Source organism: Planococcus citri, chromosome 1, assembly GCF_950023065.1.
Source record: "Planococcus citri chromosome 1, ihPlaCitr1.1, whole genome shotgun sequence".
Taxonomy (NCBI): Eukaryota; Metazoa; Arthropoda; class Insecta; order Hemiptera; family Pseudococcidae; genus Planococcus; species Planococcus citri.
This window is the reverse complement of record NC_088677.1, coordinates 81,163,811-81,186,014: the sequence shown is the minus strand read 5'-3', so window position 1 is coordinate 81,186,014 and position 22,204 is coordinate 81,163,811. Positions and strand designations below refer to the sequence as shown.

Here is a 22,204-nt window from a genome sequence, read left to right as displayed (position 1 = left end):
ATGAAAAAATACTGCTTTTTTAATATTTTTCATCAAAAATATGTAGGTATTTTTCAACTCGTACACATATTCTCTGATAATTTTCGCAACTTAAAAATCGGAATTTTTAGCTCATTATTTCATAATTATATTAAAATAGACCACGCACGTAAAAATTTTTAATCATCATCGAGCAATAAAAATTATCGAAATGATGAAAATTCCCACTCCAGGAAGCCCATGAAAATGAGAACAAAAGTTGATAAATTTATCATAAAAATTGGTAAAAATGATGAAATTTCGTAATAAAAAAAATTCTAATCGCAATAATTATTTTAAAAGGAAATACGCATTAGCATTTGGTTGGAACAATCTCTTTTCGATAATGTTATTTTGCCCGTTACTGATGAATTTTTAGTCGGCAATAAATAGGCACCTATCTAAAATAATCGACGGTTTTTCGCATACCTAATTTGTGAATTTTCTCTCCTAATTTTTTTTTTTTTTTTTTTTACGATAAGCATTTTATGAGAGATTTTTAACGCAATTTATTCGACCATATAATAATTTTTTTTGATAAGTTACACTTGATTTAATGATTTTAGAAGTTTTTAAACATTTTTGAACGGGGTTCAAAGGTCGAAGGATTTTCTGAGACCCTAATTTTTGAGTTGAAAGTTACTCAGAAAAAATTTGGGCTCCTGAGGTGCCCCTGGATGGAACATGGTGGTCTCTAAAGGAGTCATTTTTGAAAAAATCATGGTTTTTTCACTTTAGCTCTTACTCAACCTGTTTTGGGAAAAATGACCCACTTCCAAAAGATGAATGTGATTCTGTGTCGACCTAGAAGCCACCGTCCTCAAAATCTAAGACCCCATTTAAAGCCCTGCTGAGCAGTTGGGCAAATCGTTTATTTTTTGGAAGTTTTTTCTTCTCAAATATTTCGGATCAATTAAGCCAAAATACTGAAAGATTTAATTTCTGAAACTGGGGAAATATTTTGGAACTCCCTGGTGTCAATTTTTTGGTTATTATTGCCAGTTTCAAAAAATGGAGAAAAGTAGCCAAAAACTTGACCAAATTTTTTCAGTTTTTTAAAATTGGCAATAAAAAATTGAAACCACCAAAATCAATTTTAGACACCACTGAACCAAAATATTCTACCATTTTCAGAAAATATGTTTTCCAGTATTTTGGCTCAATTGGTGCGAAATATTTCATCATCATCATTGAACTTTGACCCGGTGAGCTGTTCAGCCTGTCTGGGAAACTGTAGAAGAATAATTGCTTGCCGATGTATCATCAAGTTTTTTCTTCAGTTTTCCTCTGCTCATCCTGCCAGCTGGAGTGTATTCTTTGACTTTTCAAGGGGATCGTTCATCAGGCATTCTATCAACATGTTTTCGCCATTTCTTTCTGTAATCTTTCACTCGTCTAATGATTGGCTCTGCTCCTAGCTCCTTCAGGATGTCTTCGTTTCTTTTCCTATCTCGTCTTGTATGTGTATCCTGCCATGGCTCGCATGAATCTCATTTCCGCTGCGGTATCTGCTTTTTATATCCTTTCTCATCGCCCATGTTTCACTTCAATACAGCAACATTGGTCTTGCTAGCATATTGTAGATTCTTATTCGAGTTCCGGATCTGACTTTTCTTAGAGGAATTGCTCGGTTTATCGCTCCGCTTACTCTCAGGAATTTGATGATCTTGAGTTGTACATCGACTTCTCCTTTTATACGTGAAAGCTCACATCTGAGATATTCAAAGCTTTTAACTTCTCCCCACTGGCAGTCCATTTACAAAGATTTTACTGCGTATTGGCTCTTTCCCCTCGAAGGCCATCACTTTTGTTTGCAACAATGAGATTCTCATTCCATATTTTTATCAGCTATTTTCTGAAGGTTGTGCATCGCTCTCTGCAAGTCATCTTTGTTGTCAGCAAAGACCACCAGATCATCAGCAAATAGCAGGGTATTGACAGCGGTGTCTTTAATGTCTAGCCCTTTTGGCTTAGTTTTCAGACATTCTTTAATCATATTGTCAAAGTGGATGTTGAACAGACCACATGCCATTGGGCATCCCTGTCTTACTCCTCTTCCTATCTTCTTTGCTTCCCACATGTTTCCAGATCTTACTCTTATTACATTATCCAATATCCATGTATGTACGAGAGTCATTCAATAATTAAGTTTCCCATTTTTTTTTCTCGGAAACTACTAATGGAAAATTCATTCTGTTTGCGGGGGGGGGGGGATGTTTCTGAGGGTGTTTTGGCACTACTCTAAAAATTCCAGCGTGGTAGTGTCGCTAGAATGGACGCTGCAGTACTAAAACCATGAAGCTACCACTAGCACGTGCCATCGATTGTGAAGTTTGACGTACAATTCGTTTTTTGTGTGCTCTCTGAAATGACGCGAGTGATATTCATTGAGACATTGTTATGGTGTATGGGGAAGGTGCCATGAGTGTCCAGATGGTTTGCTGGTGGGTTAAATCCTTCTAGGAGGGGTGAGAAGAGGTTCACGATTTGCAGTGTTCTGGCTGGCTGTCTGACACCATCAACAAGAACTTGATCACCACTGTTCGCGGGATACTGAGGGCATTCTTCTGGAGGAATATAAATGGAAAAAGGTAAAACCATTAATTTGTTATCTTACCAGGAGACTTCAAGAAACCTCCAACGCGTGATTCAGAACAAAGGACGAGGAAAATTGCGTCAAAAAGTGCTGCTGATTCACGATAACGCCTGTCCTCACACGGCAAATGCCACTCAAGAGCTCCTTAAAACATTTAATTGGGAAGTTTTTCCACATCCCCCCATTCCCTAGACTTGGCCCCATCGGATTATCACCTGTTTTGTCACCTGAAAATCGAATTTGGAGGCGATTTCTTTGAAAACGCAGCCGATCTGAAGAGCGCCATGCACACCTACTTTGAGAATTTGGCGGCACCACGCTACCGCGCGGGGATAGAAAAGCTGCTCTACTGGTACAACAAGTGCTTAGGATGTAACGGCGATTACGTAGAGAAATAGAGAATTTCTTCAAATATATTATACTTTTTTTCCTAAATGTTTTGGTTATTTTTTCAATTTTTTCGAGTATAGGGAAACTTAATTATTGAATGACCCTCGTATATTTCTTCAATTAAGTGTACTATTTGTTCATTCACTTCGATTTCCCTCAGGATTTCAAAAACCTTCTTCCTTCTTACTCGATCATACGCCTTCTTCAGATCAACGAAGCACATGTGGGTTTCTAGGTTATATTCTCATCTCTTCTCCATCAGCAGCTTTGTTGCATATACCTCATCTATGCATGATCTTCCCTTTCAAAATCCATTTTGGCATTCCAATATTATTGGCTCTGCATGGTTCTTGATTCTTCTCACTAGCATCTCTGCAAGTATTTTGTAAGCAGCATTTAGTAGGCTAATTCCACAGTAGTTTCCCGGGTCATTTCAGTCTCCTTTTTTGAAAATGGGTATTACAATAATTGCAGTATGGAAGTCTTCTGGTATGGTAGCACCTAATAGTATTTTTTGTAGAAAGCTAGCAGTCTCTTCTCAACGGTTTGTGGCGTTCTTGAATAAGTCTGTTGGTAACTTATCGCTGCCTGGGGCTTTCTCATGTCTATCTAGCTCTTCCCAAGAGAATGGCTCATACTTGTTCTCCTCATGGTTTGCCGCTTCAACTTCATTGTCGGGATCACTCCATAGGTTCGCATAGTATTCAACCATTTTTTCACAGTCTGGTGGGGCAATGTTGGCTCTATGTACCTGATCTTCCAATGCGAAATATTTGAGAAGAAAAAATGTTCAAAACACAAATCAACCCAAAAATAAGCAATTAGCAAATTTTCAACCCCTCAGTACAACCCTAAAAGTGGTCTTGGATTTTGATAGAAATGGTCCAGGTCGATGCCAAATCTGAAATACTATCTTTTGGAAATGAGCTATTTTTCCCAAAACAGGTTGGGTAAAAGATAGAGCAAAAATATCCCAATTTTTTTGAAAATACTTCCTCTTTGAGAGTCCATATCGCACCTCCGGAGTAATAAGGTTATATCTCAAAAAAAAATTATTTTGACATTTTTGCATTTTTGGGGTTTGTACTCCCCCCCCCTCAACTAAAAATAGCACTTTGAGTTGGGTATATTATCAAGATCTTGTAAAAAACGGAAATGGCCTAACTCAAAATCCCAATAACATTGCAAGTTGTTTGGAGTTATAAGGGTACATCTCAAAAAACTCGACCTTTTTTTTTTAGCAAATTTTGTACATACAAAGTGTTAACAAACAGTTTTGATTTTTTTGAATGTTTGTCAGTTAGAAATAGTCACATGGAGTGCATTTTTTATTAGTTTGTACCAAATGCTAAATGAAGGTAGGATACCAGATCTTTAAAATGAGGTGCTAATCATTCCTCACAATTAATTATAAGTTGATGAAAATAATGAAACAAGTTTTTAAAATAAAGAAAATCACATTTCACTTTTTTGAGATGTAACCTTATTACTCCCAAGGTGCGATATTTTTTCTCCTAGGGCAACTCCGGAGCTAAAATTTTTCTGAGCCACTTTCGACTCGAAATGAAAGTATTCGCTGAATTTGGTCAAAATCCTCCAACAGTTTTTTTTCTCGATCCATCTTGATATTCAACTTTTAAACGTCTCTTTGACTGAATTCTAGCAATTTTGTTACCCCCCCCCCCCCCCCCCCGAGACTGAAGAATTGACGAAAAATACACAAAAATAAGAGGTTTTTTTGCATTTTCAATCAAATTCAGATTCAGACGGTTTTCGAATTCATCGTATGGAAATTTTCAAAAAAATTGTGTCAAATTTAATTTCACTTTGTCCTCTCTTCAATAAATACTAACCAGGCTATTGGATTTTTTTCAGGGCTCAACTCACCTTTTCGGTCGATTCATCTGTAATTTAAAATTATTTCAAACTCGCCTAAATTTCGAGACACAATAGGTAAACTTTACACAAATTTGAAACTTAATCGAACGATGGAAAACACAACAGATGCAATACATCTGCAGAAAAAAGTTCCACGAAAAGTTATCAAGTTCTACGTCTAAAAATTAATTTATCTTTCATCTTAGCACAATTTATTTCGGCGTATTAGCTCATCCGATTACAAAGGTTTTTCTGGTTTTATTGCCAAAAAATCACTAGGTAGTTGCGATTTAAAATGCAATCGAATAAGAAAAATATGACCTCTTAGGCTCTTATCCGTAGGTTAATAAGTATTCAGTACAGTTAAGATATCTTACGTCATGAACACGAGCTCTTTGCTGCTCGTGTACATATACTTCTAATGGTAGGTGATAGTTGAAAGAAAATATAATATATGTACATCGGCCTAAGGTAAACTTTAGGTTTCCTGTCGTAAAGTTATGGTAAGGTATAGGGTACGTGTGGGTACTCGAATCGATGTAGAAGCACTTGTATTTTCACATGTTACTTATCTGTTTAACTTTTAATCGAAGCGATGCATTTCTTATATCTGGCCGTTTTTAAAAGCTTCAAAGTTCAAATCTCAACCACTCCTACGTACTTCAAAACAAATAACCGCGCCGTGTACTATGTGTGTACCACCGTGAGCGCAATTCACCATTATTTTAGTACACATGAGCCTCTCTCTCTCTATCTCTCTGCAGCACCTACCTATCTTCTATACGATGATAGAATATACCTACACGATTATCTATTTTTTTTTCTTTATACCTTAGGCCATCGTATTGCGTCGATATTCTTTCTCTCTGTCTTCTTTTTCATTTTTTTTTTTTTAATTATTCGTTTTGTATTTGTAAGATAAAACTGATTAGAGTACAGAATTGATGGTTTTAATGGGTATTTTTAGGCTATATAAATTCATCTACGAATACATTAGTGCGGTTCTATAGTCTCGGATTTATCTGCTAGTTATATGCACACACAGTATTTGCATATTTCGAAGATCATTAGGTTTTTTTTTTTTCATTTTTATCGGACCGATTACTTTGTGTAACGAATTTGAATTTGATATTATCTCGATTCCGAGCGTATGCAGTTTTAAATGCGAGCGAATTTTTCGAAAAAGAGATGATAAAATTTACGAGTCGGTTGAATTATTCATCGAGATTTATTCGGACATTTTTGAAAAATGAAATTTTTAGATCATTTGACCTTGATCTAGTTGCAAAAAACAGCCAGTTATCGTTCCATTATCGATAGAAATGTCGTTCGAATGATGATAGCTACATTGTCGGGAAAGGGCCCACGTCATTCGTTTCATTTTTCGAGGGGCTTTGTCGGGTATCATTTTTCATGACGTGAAACTGGTTTTGCTCTGGATGCATTTTTATCGAACTTGCCACGCGAATGAGAAATATTTATACATCATAAATTCATAAATGCGTCAAGTGAGACTGGACAGTTACGAAGCAACCAGTGGAAGCCTTATTTTTCATCGTAAAATGGCGTATTCAAAATTTTCCCACCTCCTCTTCAATTTTCCAAGAGTTTTCTCACTAAAACGATATTTTCCCACTTTCTTCCAGAGGTACCTCTGAATCTCAAATTTTTTCTGAGCGACTTTCAACTCGAAATGAAGGTCTCTATTTGATCAAACTACTCTCGAAATTTTCTTTTGCAATCCATCATGATGAATGTATTTCTATTTGGGCAGATATCGAAAAAAAAAATGGAAGATTTTGGACAAATATCTTTATTTTGAGTTGAAAATGTTCCAGAAAGAATTTTAGCCCGGAAAATGCATTCCTGGGGGGGGGGGGGTATGAACACTCAAATGTCAAAAGAGGATATAATTTCGAAAACATTGAGGTTTTTTCACTCTAATCGCGGCCCAAACTGTTTTGGAAAAAAAATGCCCAGTTCCAAAAGATGGTAGACATTAAAGATTCTGTGTGGACCAAAAAAAAAACATCAAACAAACAAACAAAGAAGAAACTTGAAAGTGAAATGAAATTGTTGAATAATTAGAATTAAAATTAAAACCAAAGTTGACAAAAAAAAACAAACACACTAAAAATGAATGAAAAACACTAGAAAACCCTTAAAGAAAAAACTAAAACTAAAAATCAAAAACAAAACAAAAACAAAACAAAATTTTGGAAAAATTGAAAAATCCAACAAAAAACACAGCAATTGAAAATCAAAAAAATAATAAGAAAACGAGAAAATGGACTCCTTTGTCACTATAAACAGGGGTGGAGAGGAGTTGAGAAGACGATTCTCTCTCAAAGTACATCTAGAGTACCCTTCGGAAATACATGCCAAATTCTAGCCTCCTAGATCTCTTTTGAAAGGCCCCAGCGATGCCACAAAACCAAAAAAATGTTGAAAAAAGCTGGAAAATCCACTTTTCAGGAGCTGTAAAGAGACAAAAGAGAAAGAGATTGAAAATTTAAACTACCAAAAGGAATTTTCTGAGCACCCTATGGAAATACACACCAAGTTTAAGCCATCTGGATCACTTTGGAGAGGCACCAGCAATTATAAAAAATTAAGAACAGGGAACAAAGGAGATGTTGAAAAGTCAAAACTCTCAAAAGGCACATCTTCCAGGGCACCTTCTGAACATGCTTGCAAAATTTCCAGGCCTCTCCAGAGGATGGAAAGGAGTATTATCCTCCGGGCCCGACCTTTTTCCTAGGGGCTTGCAAATTTCAGCCTCCGAAGTCAATTTGAAAGAATGGAGACGAGACAAGGTTTTTCAAGGTCTAAAAAACAAGAAAAAAACGTTCACGAGGGTGATTTTTTGATAAGTTTTACTCTTACAACTTCAGTTTTCCTGTCGATTGATTTCTAGTTCGACCTTTTTGACATTTTTTATCCCCTCCACCCTCTCCTGAAAATTTAGACATCCGTGAATTATTCTGAGTCAAGGTGATTTTCAACCCCAAATATATGATATAAATTTGAGAAAATTTCCAAATATTTTTTTGTTTCAAACACACCTTCCCCCCCAATTTTTAAATCAAAGGTTTCAAACATTGAATCCTTAATTTTTCCAAAAATTGATGAAAAAAACAAAAAAAAATCTTCTTATTCATCTCATTTATGCAAAAGTGAGAACTGAAATTTTCCCAACTTTTTTTGCCACATTTTTTCAACTTTCTATCCCTGACTCCCTCCCCTACCACCTTCCAGTATTTTCCATGCTGATTGGATTGATGTAATTCAAAAAAAAAAATTTGAATAATTTTAAATGTTAAAAATGATTCTTCTATACTTGATGAAACATTTGAATTGTTCTATTCCAAGATTGGTAAGTACTGAAATTCAAAATCAAAAATTTGCAATTTTTCTGTTTTTTTAGCCTTTTGGCTTTTGAAAATCAAATTCAAAAAGATAACAGAACAATTACGATTTTGCTATTTGGTTATGTTTCTTGAATTTCTAAAATAAAAATATTTTTAAAAATAGAAAATAAAAGTCCAAGCAAAGCTAGAGCAAAAGCTTTTGAAAATTGATGAGTTTTCAAAAGAAAAACATTATTTTCAATATGAGAAGTCAGTTTTTCAACTTTCCTTCATTGGTCAGAGAAAAGAAAAAGAAATTATCTAGTCCAAGCAAAGCGATAGCGAAAGCCGTGAAAAATTGATAATTCGAAACGTAAAACAAAATCATTTTTGAATTTTTGATGATGCAAAAAGTTGGGAGGCCAGTTGGAAGTTAGATGGTTTTCTGCGCATTTCACACATTTAGGAGGTCTTCAACAATAATTCCTAGAATAGCCAAGTTCTTGGCAATTCTTGCATTGCACAATATCAGGATTCCTTCGTGGTTCAACTCGAATCAATACATGGTAAATGCTTTTTAAAGAAAAGATTTGTTTTCCATCATCATCATCTTTGGTTGTAAGAGCACAAATTGGCAGAGGTTCTTTACTTCTGTTGAAGAGGAGGTGTAAACAAATAACAGGTATAGCTTTATCAATCAATTCATTTTTGATATCTTCTATTGACAAACTGGTAGGTATATCTTTGATGACCACAGACAGATGGTTAACTTGGTTTTGAAATGTATGATATTACCAATTATTTGTTGGTATCAAAGAATTTTATTAGTGCTCGATAGTCATTGCAGGGGAAGATAAGCTAATTCTTATTCTCTTGCCAAATAATTTTGCATTGTAATCTTCTAAACCCAGCTCATCTATCTTACTGGTTAGTTCCTTAATGTTTCCATTAGCTAGAAAAATTGGAGGAACTCTAAATTTTATAGTTGTTGGTAATTCATTACTGGTATCTTTTTCTTTGAGAGGTTGTTTATTTGGTATAGATTCTTCTGGCACAGAGATACTCTTGAACTTGTTCCTGACTAGAATTAACAAAGCTGATTGAGATTGTGAAGGTTTTGGTGTTTTTTTTTTTTTTTGGCCAGCACGGGTATTTTCTTGCAGATTCAAGATCATGCTCACTTGGTTAGCATGGATGGTTTTGGCTTCTTCAGTGTCTTGAGAATTCATTACTAGGCATTTTAAATAAAGCTTAAGAGATGTACACTCTACGGTGTCTCAAAAAGAACTTTTCAAAATATGAAGAGAGCCTGAGCGAGGCGAGGGCAAATTTTCAGGACATAATTTTTATACTTTCAAAAACAACCAATTTTTGCAAAAATTAGAAATCATTATTTTGCAATATTTGGTGAAAAATAGGGCATTTTTTGATACTCGTATTTCAGCAGAAGTTGAGACTTTCTATGATTCAGGAAGTAAAAAACAATAGTTTCTGGTAATTCTTTGATTTCCCCTGCTTGCCCAATTTCTTTCCAACATTCCCAAATTTCCCAACTTTTTTCAATTCTCCAATTTATCCCAAAAAATAAAATTTTTCAACTTTTCGCCTAAATCTTTCTGTCTGAGGGGGGGGGGGGGAGACACCCCCGCGCCTCTGTTTGACAGCTTCGACTCTTTTCAAACATTGAATACTCCATTTTGAAAATTCAAAGCACCTGCTCCAAAATGAACTTCTCAATTCGACCCAGGCATTCCCTTACCCCAAAATATCATGAACTATACTAAAATGGACAAGCTGCAATATTTATTTATTATTATTATTTTTTTTTGAAAAATGCCATCAAAAATTCAAGGTACATTTTAAAAGATGAAAATTGAAAAAAAAATTACCAATTTTCAATTATATTTTTATATTTATCTTTTACTCTGTATTTTAGTTTTCAATCAAAAATTTTCAAAAAAAAATTGCAACTAGCCCATTTAAATGTTACCAACCAAATAAAATTTCCAACCCAATCAAATCACACCAGGTACAAAACATCTCAAGAGCCCACACACCTACGTGCACTTCAGCACCAGCCCAATAATCCATTCCCAATACCAACGAAATCGTTTTCCCTCCGATCACCAATTTCATCCACTACTTTTCCCAACTTCCAAACACTAAAAACAACACCATCGAGATTCGAGCTGTACACTACATAAGCCAAGTCAACCCATCGTGAACCCATATTCCATATTTGTAGACCTATTCAACCATACCCCGCCTTCACTCCTCACGCAGCAAAAAAAAGCAACGCCGCGATAGACTGGTAATTCTAGTTTACTGTCACGAACCCACCTTAATGAAAAAAAAATTAGTCTCTGTTATTTTTTTTTGCTTCGCCTTATCAATAGGCTGACCGAGAATGTGAATATATATACCTCAAGAATCTTATAATTGTACTTAAGATAACGAAGGTTTTTAAAACACCGAGAAAAGATAACGAAAAATCGACACGTGCATAATATGATAGTCTAACTACTAAACCAAACCGAATTCAGTATATACAACTACAACACCATATACCATACAGTATACACTCTACACACAGTATATGTGTATTTTAATGAAAATACGCGGCGCGGCGGCCGCGACCGCTGCCTCGTGTATATGCAATAAAAAAAATTTCGCTCATGCGAGTCTCTGTCTCTGTCTCTCTCGCTCTCTCTCTGGCTGTTTTATCGCATCGCTACTGCGCAGACTCTGGCGAGCATCGGTATAAATTATCTTGTTATAAGATTTAGGCATAGTACGCACCATAACCTACACATACATACAGTCACATATGCCAACAGTATGTACTTTTTTTTTTATGTATAGTACTTACACATTAGGTAGGTAGGGTATAAATTGGTACGCATTAAAGCTATACGATAACTTCTCTGAAACACGATACCCTACGCAGGTACATAGATACGTCTATACGTATACTATATGTATTTATAGGCATGTATCAAATCGAGAATACTAAATGAGAGAAAAAAATCCTATCTAAATTGACGCCGAGTGTGAAAAAAAAATTGCGAATTTTGTTGCCATTATCGCATGGAAACTGGACCATCGACCACATTACGCTGCGGATTTATCAGTACCCAGGCCAGATTAGTGCAATTGCACGTTATCTGTTATCATTACCCTCCTATAGTGTTCAAGGTATACGAATATCCTGTATACAGTGGTCCGAATAGCCAACGCAGATAAGCAGTCAACACCAACGGCAACAGCAGGCAACAATGTTGCATACGAGCGTACATTACATACGTATGCACATACAAAGTATATGAACTACTTTGTAACAAATATCTACTATGTACAGATAGACATACGTATAGGGCATCATTAGAGATGAACTTATGTACAGCTTGATAACACCCAGCGGTAGGTCTACATAGAGTTAAAAAAAAACTTAAGAGCCAGTGAGTGAGAACTACATCTGTCTAAATGTAAAGTGAAGTAGGTACTGCATAAGACATCCTGCAACACCAACACCACGTCACAGGTATCAATTTTTCGCACACGTAAACGAAAGTAAACGTGTTTTAAACGTAGCAAAGCTTCGAAGAAGTAATTAATCGAGAATTGGGAGTCGATTGCACATTTTTTCAGTGCACTGTGCGGCTCAGGCGCTTAGCGAGCGACGACGACGACGACAGAGTATTCATTATGTATGCGTAATAGGTTCGCATAATGTAGGAAAAAAAAAGGAGATACACTACAAATACATGTAGAAAAAAAAACTCGTTCGTAACGTGTACTTTTTTACTTTTCGCCCTTCGCCTTCGCTAAATTCGTTAGGTTGGAGGCAAAATATGCCGAGTGTGACGTTGTTGGTAAGTAACACAGCTCTGTGAAATTGCCAATTCACGATGTTTGGTCAAGGGTTATATGTACGAAGAGAGATGGTTTGATATTCTATTTGATACGTAGGTAATTTTAAGGGCAGAATTATTTCATCTGTGGTTTGGGTGTAGGGAAACTTTAGGCTACATGGACTAAAAAAAAAATAATAAAAATAATTGCATACTTTTAGATGAAAAATTTTCGATGGCCAGGGCTGTCGAGTGCCAATACGAGCCCGAGGCAAATATAATTTGGCCCCATTTCTAGGGAGGGAACCATACAGATATTTTTAGGTGATTTAAACCACTGTTAAAAAATGTAACAAAAGGAGGATTAGGTGACTATTGAAGAATTATAAACGGAGCCAAGCAAAAGACAAAGAAACAATGTTGACTATATCTTCTGGAACATTGTAGGAGGAAGTTGATGTTCGGAGAAAAAAATAAAAACCATGGATTTTCTACTATTATTTCGGCATATGGCCAAATGCAACCAGTTGATAAGAAAACTGATGAAAGAATTGAACTCGAAAACTGCACTCATGAACAACGAATGCGAGTACATACAATACATACATACTTAATAACCACAAAAAGATGAGAAGCATCCCTCTTTTTATTGTATTTTTCAACACTATTTCGACTGCGTAGATGTAGGACCACATGATGGATAACCCACAAATAAACGTGATACTTCACAATAATATGAGAAAACAAAAAAAAAAGTTTTACCAGTGCAACAATAGAGATAATTGAATTCTAATATTTTCTTCATACGTTTGTATTTAACCGTTATTTTTGGTGAAAACACAAATTTCATGGTAAGTTTACTCAAATTATAGATGGGGACCTTAGCGAAGAGCTATTTCAGAGGAGGGGGGAGGGGGCAAAATCACAAAATTCTCACCTAACTCTACAAAAAAATTCCCAAGTATATACGATTAGAAATTTTTTCAAAAATTTTCATATCAAATTACAATCAACCTCTGCCACTTGTTCATTTTTGAAATTTTTTTCTCAAGTTTTTCATGAACAAACAAAAAAAATGTTTGATTGACATTTTTTTGGAGTGTTTATAATTTGACTCGAGTCCCGAGTGAAGTGAGGGCAAAATGTTTGGAAATTTTCAACCTAAGAGACAAAAAAAACCTGATCATTCGAGAGGTAAATAATTTTCACTTTTCAGAAAAGGGAGACAATTTGGCCAAAGCAGACTTGGTGTAAAATTTTTGGAAATTTTCTCACAAAAGGTTTAACAATAAAATATCATTTCCAAAATTGATTTTTTCAAAAATTCAATTTTTCTGTAAGTTGCATGAAATTTTGAAAACTTTTGAAAAAAATGAAAATTTTTGATTCAAGAATAGCAAGGTTGCATTTTACTCCTAATTTATCGATCTGGTATTTCGTAAAATTTTCCAATTTGGGCAAAGCCAAGGATCGTAACCTTATTCAGCTCTTTCCAAAAAAAAAAAAAATCTAAAAAGCAACCAAACACGTTACAAAACGATAGCAAAAATATTTTAATGTCGAAAAAGTCACCAAAAAAAAAAGAGCATAATTATTTCAATTTAAATTGACCAGCCTGAAAAAATGATTCAGAACGAAAAAGTCACCAAAAAAACTAATATATTTCAATTTAAATTAACCTGCCTGAAAAAATGATCCAAAAAACATTCCAATTAGTTTGTCATAATATAGAGCCCCTAACCTAAAATACTGTAAATGGCTCTTAATAAATAAGTAAGTAATTGAAAAAAAAAAAAAAAAAAAAAAACATTTCAACAGTGGAGAATTGATCACAATTTTGAGAATTTAGACAAAAAGTAGAACTGCTGAAATTTATGTCAAGGCTGAGGCAATTTCGCCACTCTTCGGTAAACATTAAACTGAAACTTTTTGAGAATTAATTTTTTAGCAAAGAAGCGACAATTTCTATTTTTTATTTTTCGGATGAAACGAGAACTTACATCAATTTTGCCAAAAAGTGAAACTTTTTGCTTCTTTGGCAGCAAACAAGATACTGCCCATTTTGGCGAATGGCAGAGCTTTTTAATAATTTTTGGCAAAAAATGAAACTTTTCAACAGTTTTAGCAAAAAAGTGATTGTTTTCACACTCAAGGCATGTCAAAAAAAACCCGAGACTTTTTGAAAATCAACATTCACTAAAAAAGTGATCAGTATCAAAAAGCTAGACTTTGGACAAACTTTGAAAAAAAAACAGACTTCTTGAACCTTCTGGAGAAAAGCAACCATTTCTGGCAATTCAGAAAGAGATGAGTTTTATCAAACGGCCGAGCTTAGCAATTTTTGGCAAAAAAGTGTTTTTTTTTCACTAAGAGTATCATGTCAAAAAAGTAAGATTCTTTCGCAATTTTTTTGTAAAAAACGAAAATTTTGATCAATTTTTGGCCAAAAAAAATGGTTATTTTTCACTCTTCTTAGTCAAAAAAGTAAAACTTCCACAACTTTTTGAGAATTTCTGGTAAACACCAATATTACAGAGTACATGGAAGGGGGCAGCTATTTCCCAGCTCTCCTCAGAATTGTTCCTTATATTGCAGTGTGGGGTTTGTGATTTGACTTGTGGGTTACATGGTTGTGCATCTATGCAGTCAATACCTCATTACACTAATTGACAATGTACATACATATTACTCTAATGAGCAAAACCGCAACTACACAACAAAGTAACAAAAAACCTAAGCTCACCATTTGTCGGGAAGTGATCTGAAGGAAGGAGAGCTCCATCAATTGGAAACGCAGATATATTCCATGCGGCGCTAAAGCTCACGCATGGGGCACAGCACTACCGAACTACAACCCCCAAGAGAACAACGGTTCTCCTGACGGTATCACTGCCACTACCGAACTACAGCCCCCAAGAGAACAACGGTTCTTCTGACGGTATCACTGCCACTACCGAACTACAACCTCCAAGAGAACAACGGTCCTCCTGACGGTATCACTGCCACTACCGTACTACAACCCCTGAGAGAACAACGGTCCTCCTGACGGCATCACTACCACTACCGAACTACAACCTCCAAGAGAACAACGGTTCTCCTGACGGTATCACTTCCACTACCGAACTACAACCCCTGAGAGAACAACGGTCCTCCCAACGGCATCACTACCACTACCGAACTACAACCTCCGAGAGAACAACGGTCTTCACCCAATGGCACAGAACGCCATTTTAAAAAACGATTGACCTGCACTTCATGGCTAGCTACAGCTTTTGTATGAAGTGCACAACATCGCGACACAACACCATCTTCTGTTTCCAAGATTGAATTTACAGCATGAATTTCTTCTCCATCAGGATTCCAGAGGTGATTGGTTCTTCCACCATGAATTCCCATATAACTCAGATACACAGTATGAACAAAATCACAATACACAGCCACAGATGAACTAAGCAATTTATAATGCTACATAAAACACTGCACTTATACTAAGCAACCAATTCACTAAAATACCGCATATACTAAGCAAGAGCACTAACACTACTGTAAGCAGATGTAGAAGCAACAATACCATTACAATCATGTAAAATTCAAACTCACCAATCACAAAGAATCTCTTGGAAATCCAATGCTCATCAAGGATCTCTGGCACTCCTCTGATTTCTTCAATCTGATCAATAAACAGCTTTGTCCCAGACAAATACTCGCATTAGGTGCGATGATGATTTAGCTCTCTCATGATACATTTCAACACTACCGAACTACAACCTCCGAGAGAACAACGGTTCTCCCGACGGCACCGAACTACAGCCTCCAAGAGAACAACGGTTCTCCTGACGGCATCACTTCCACTACCGAACTACAACCTCCAAGAGAACAACGGTTCTCTCGACGGCATCACAACCACTACAAACTGCATCAAATTGGAAACACTGATATTCCATGCGGCGCTAAAGCTCACGCATAGAACACAAACCCACCAAACTTGTACCATGAGGAGCTACAGCATGTTGCTTTCAGGAACGATTTCTTCAATCAAATCAATGGAACAGCTTCATCCCAGACAAATACTTGCATTAGATGCAATGATGATTTAGCTCTCTTGTGATACATTTCAACACTACCGAACTACAACCTCCGAAAGAACAACGGTTCTTCCGACGGCACCGAACTACAACCTCCAAGAGGAGCACGGTCCTCTCGACGGCATCACTTCCACTACCGAACTACAACCTCCGAGAGAACAACGGTTCTCCCAACGGCATCACAACCACTATAACCTACTTCAATTGGAAACACAGATGTATTCCATGCGGCGCTAAAGCTCACACATAGGACACAACACTACCAAACTACAACCTCCAAGAGAACAATGGTTCTCCTGATGGTATCACTACCATATTATGTATCACAAAGAGCTACAGCACGTTGCTTTCAGGAACTACAGCAAACTGACAGGATATATGCCATGGATCTCCATAGGTACCAGTACCTCCTTCGCTTTTTTGGTGCATCAGATCGTATCCTGGGACCTCTTTTGCAGATTTGGTTATCTCCATCCCATACAAATACAGGTATACTTGGAGACACTGCAGCTCTCACATGAAATACTCGCGCAACATTGAAAACACCACCGAACTACAACCCCTGAGAGAACAACGGTTCTCCCAACGGCACCAAACTACAACCTCCAAGAGAACAACAGTTCTCCTGACGGCATCACTTCCACTACCGAACTACAACCTCCAAGAGAACAACGGTTCTCCTGATGGTATCACTGCCACTACCGAACTACAACCTCCAAGAAGAGCACGGTCTTCTCAGCGGCACACAACACCATAAAACCAACAGACCTTTTATTTCATGAGAAGCTGCAGCATCTCTTTCTTCATGAGCTGAATGACTATTCTTCTTGAAGACAAATTTTCCACGCCATGAAGTTCCTTCAGATGATACATTCTTCTGTGAAAAATTTTCCAGTACCGAAATATTGTGGTGTTGCAAAATCAGAGTGATTAACGTCACACTAAGCAATAAATACACCAAAATGGTGTCAACGACTAAGCCATAAAAATGTCAAAAAATTCTGCTAACTAAGCAATAGATGAGCTGTAACTTTGAATATGTACTAAGCCATAATTATGCTGAGATAATGCCAGTAGTGCACTAAGCAATAAATATACCAACTAAGCAACAATAATATGCCAAAAAAAACCCTGCTAACTAAGCAACAAATGAACAGCAATCCTCAACACTAAGCCATAAATATGCCACTAAAAAAATCTGCAAACTAAGCAAAAAAATTAAGCCCTAAAACTTTGATATTTTAAGCCACAAATACGCTAACACACTACTGATGTACTCAGCCACAATTATGCAGTACTCAGGAGTCAGGATTCACTTTGAATATGGACACAGGTAACAATGGAATCTGAAAAATTTCGGATGTTTCTTTTTTTTAAAAATGAGGAAACTTGGAATTGATTTTTCAGGGCTCTCTGGTAACATTGTATTGTACATAATAATTTGAATACCAAAAAAAATTATAATCTTTGATGGATTTCATTAAAATATTGGGCAAGTACTGTTGAGAATCTCCATGAACTTACAAAACAATTATCTATCTACATATCAAAAAATCCTAACTTTTGAGACATCCTGTAGCAAAATTTGCAAAAAAAAACAGTCATTCGGATTTTCAATGAAATAAAAATTGAAAAGTTTCTCAAACTTAAGATTATTTTGTGCAAGCAAACACAAAATCATGTTAAATTATTGAATGTAGCTATATTTTTCAAATCCTCAATTGATTTTATGCATCAAGTTCCCTCACCCCACCTTCTGCTGCAATAAGGACACAGCTATAGTATCCCTCAGGTGATTTTCATTCGAAGAATTGCAGTCTATTCAAGGGCAAAACTTCTAAACATTAAAAAAGTCGACATTTCCAAACTAGTTTTTCAAAAATTCTGCTATGATGAGACAATTTTCTAACACAACTTACCAAGTTACCGGTATTGAATTTCAACCACATCTTCTCGTCGTGGAACTTGAATATCCACCTGTAACAATAAACAAAAAAAAAATGATGATTAATTAATCGTCAACAATTTCCAAAAACATCCATCGTCAAATATGATAAAAATATATTGTATGCATTTTTCTAAACAATTCATCGAGTCAAAGTGAATCGCTCATCGAACTATCAAGTTCATTTTCAAGTTCTGCGACTTTGAATGACATACGAGTGTAGTAATTAGTACGCATTATATGTACATATTGCAATACACGAGGCCATGATTTTCGGAACGCCGTGTGCAAGCGACGTACCGTACTTGATGACGTATAAACGTTAACCTAACTTTATCTATTAACGCGTAGGCTATAATACTTTTTCAGACCAGATAATGCGAAAATTTTGCCTTAGTTGCGTTTGTTTGTTCGTCAATGTAATCGGGTAACGATAAAATTTACACGTCAATATGCAAACCCCGTCGGTCGGTCGCGGACAGGTGTACCTATCGTATCTAGACATTCGAACTTTACCAATACCTTCGCATTATAAAAAATATTACGCCTTGAACGAAAAAAAGTTTTCAGAAGTCGATATCTGTAGAAAAAAAAGATAAATCTAGGGCTCAACTCATAAAAACCATACAAATCGCTGTAGAAACTACAAAGTATTACTCGATAAAATCTCACCCATTCAAACACCTCTTGACAACCCCACCTCAATCCTATCCTTTCTCCATAATTATATTAGAAAATCACGCTTGAAATTGGTGAAACATAAAACTTAATTATTATCTCAGGGTATGGGGTAGGCTGAGTAATTTCCAGTGCGTTTTTATTAAACAATTTTTTTTATCATTTGCAGTCGTTATCAAAAAAAGAACCAAATGACACGACGAGTTGGATAAAAACCGAAGAAAAAAGCTCCAGCGGCAATAGTGGTTCAGATTTTAGTATAAATAGACATTTAGATCAGGTAAGACATCCCAGTACTTTCAATAATAATTATTTGTATTTTATATATTCGATATGTTTTTTTTTTACCTATTATGCTACAGTATAAATTCGTAGAGTACACGTAGAATTAGAAACACCAAAAAAACTTTAGTTCTGAGGCAGCGTTGAGAACGTGCAAATGGTAATTCTTCATTTCTTACATTTTCTTTGAATGAAATCCAATTCTGAGTTATTGAAGTTGAAAAATATGAACAGAAATGCATTTTTTTCTACCTAATTCCATTCTAATGGAATTCTTTAGTGATATATTCTTCTTCAAAACTGATTTCCTGTTTTTTCCCAATGCATGAATGTCATTTTAAAGTAGTCAATATAGATTTGTCGAAAAAATACCTATGGTTTAAAGCAAATTGGCCAATACTGTGCGAATTTACAGGATATCTGCATTTAAACTAATTCGAGACAAAAGGGATCAATTTTCAATATCAACAATCATGATTCCATCAGTGGGCAAATAGTTGAATTAAAATCAGAACTTCATCAACATGTAAGAGAGTCCAAGTCAGTATTTCAAAAAAAAAAAAAAAAAAAAAAAAACTTCCAAAAAGATTGAGATTGTGAAGTGAGATCTTCATCCAAGCTAAAAGTACCTAGGTAATGCAAAGTTCTCCGATTCAAAATTCTCTAGGGAACATATGAGTACGTACGATGCCACAATACCAGAAAGCTTTGAAGTCTGAAGGCACTTGTTCTTTGTTGGCATCATTTCAGAATATCACTGACACCAGAACTACCTAAATAATTCCTCCTGTACGTATTTGGTTAATTCAAGGTCACACTTGAAATTTTCTCTCCTTCCTACTTTGTTCATTTATTGGCTCAATTAATGCATTCGGTGAATTTAGTGGTGTGATTATGTCGAATTCGAGCCTCATGATTTTGAATTTGAGCTTGGGTATATATCGTTGAATAAATAATATTTTGTGAAATTCGCCTGTACATGACACTGACACAACATGAAATGTATAGTGGCAGGTTATTTTAGAGTGAATAATTTTCATAAGAGAAAGATAAACTTCTTGAATGCTATGCTGAACTTCACATCAGCTTATTGTGCTCGTATTTTCTTTGCACCTCATTTTATTCGAAGCATGAAACTACACAGTCGACAGTAACTTGTAGATGATAATTAATTTTATAGGTAGTATTTAGCATTAGATAATTTATTCTAGCATATAGACCTAGAAAGAAGACACAACATACCATATTGGTTGCCACTTGGAAGAGCTGTCCCTTCAAATTAATACTCTAAATGAGCTCTAATTTTCAAGTAAGTATGTGTATTTGAGAGTACGAACTACTGCTCTATTTGGGAGGAAGTTTGAAATTCAGGGAATATTCCAAGTCGTATCTATCTAGACAGCTTGTAGGTAGAATATCGTTTTTTTTTTTTTTTTAGGAAATTATGATGCAACCTACATTGCACACATGTAAAAAAGGTTGCCACTATCATCATGTGGAGGAGGCAAAAATTCAAATAATTAATTCGAACGATTTTTTTCAATTTTAAAGAATTTTTTCTCCAAATGTTTTCGAGATGGACACAGTTGAGAGTTGATAGGGAAGGAAATGCTTTTAAAATTTGGATTATAATTTCAGATTGAAAATTAGGTTATGCGACGCATCGATTGATGTGTTTTTGGATGCGATGGACTCGAATATGACCTCAAGTTTTTCGATTGGAGTGCTCTAAGGCCCCTCCATGTTCCCTAGATGGTTCTTTGTATCGAAGTTTTGCTTTTTATCGCCTCCATCCCTCTAAGAAAAAAAATCCCAATCATGTCATTTTTTCCAAGTTTGAAAAAATGTGTCGAGAGCCTTCCTCTCTTCTTTCACTTCATTGGAAAAAAAATTATTCAGAAATTTTTCACTTCCATATCAGATTTATTTCAAATGATCCTTTTTTCAACCCCCCCCCCCCCCAGCTTCCTAAGCAATTCTGGTATACCGTTGCATGTAGCATCCAATTTTGAAAAAATTGTTAAAAATAAAATAAAATCAAAGTCTGAAGTCAAAGTCACAATTTTTTTTGAAAATTTTGCACTTCTGAATCAGAATTCTTCAAAAAAAACTTTCTGGTCCAAATCTTTCCACATAAGTAACCCAAATCCCTCTCCTTTTCAAAAAAAATTCACCTTCGGCCTCTTAAATTATATTTTTGAATTTGCATTCTTTACAACTGGAAAGGAGCTCCATACAAGGTTTTCTTGAAAATCGAATTACATATTTCCTCGTCCAACGCAAAAATTGAAAATTTTTAGATGAATTAGATTTTTCTATGTTGCTTAAAAATATTTTTGTAACTAAGGGGGGAGGGAAAAGAGAGGTGTCTGACCACTCAATTTCAAGTTGTAATATCAAAGCGAAAGTGCTTATTTGATTTTCGGCGAATTTTCAAAAATCAATTGATGCAGGTCGGAAATTGAAAAAAAAAATCAAAATTTCATCAAATTGATCTAGAAAACTGAAATTTGGTACAACTCTACTCCTGGAATCGATTGTAAATAGTTTCGAATCGTTTTGAGCAGTTCTGGAGCCTCCAGGACATTTTTGAAAAAATGAAATCTCCGCCAAATTTTCCTCATTTGTATTAGGAAAGCTGGAATCAATAATATGCTGAGTCTATTGGAGGTAGTTTCAATCCGTTTTGTAGTCTTCAGTCATATTTTGTAATTCCAGATTTTCAAAAAGTGCCCTGTCTCAATCAACTTTCAGCACTTATGAACATGATTGATGCTTTTTAGAGACACACTTGATCAATAACACACTATTTTCCCGAAATCTGTTTCTGCCAAATTCTGATCCATCTTACACGCTGAATTTATAATTTGCACATTTATTTTTACAACACTTTATGAAAATCTGGAATTTCCAAAATATGGCTGAAGACCCCAGAACAACTTGAAATAATTTCCAGTCGACTCAGCATGTCGAAATCGAAGTATAAAGTGAATTGTTCATTTTTAACTTAAGCTGGGTAAAATTTGGTGGAAATTATATTTTTCAAAAATCTGCTGGAGGCTCCAGAACCGTTCAAAGTGATTCGAAAATGTTTCCAATCAATTTTAAGGGAATCAAATATTAGGATAAGA

The 22,204-nt window shown here is 35.5% G+C and overlaps 1 protein-coding gene across 4 annotated transcripts in view; it reads left to right on the top strand.

Annotated features, from left to right (window-relative positions):
- LOC135837643 (zinc finger protein 37-like) overlaps positions 1 to 22,204 on the top strand; it is a 115,987-nt gene that overhangs the window by 58,568 nt on the left and 35,215 nt on the right. For all 4 annotated transcript variants that reach the window (XM_065352990.1, XM_065353006.1, XM_065352997.1 and 1 more), the window contains exon 4: positions 18,961 to 19,071. In XM_065352990.1, the coding sequence (XP_065209062.1) occupies positions 18,961 to 19,071 (111 nt within the window). The remainder of the gene's footprint in view (positions 1 to 18,960; positions 19,072 to 22,204) is intronic.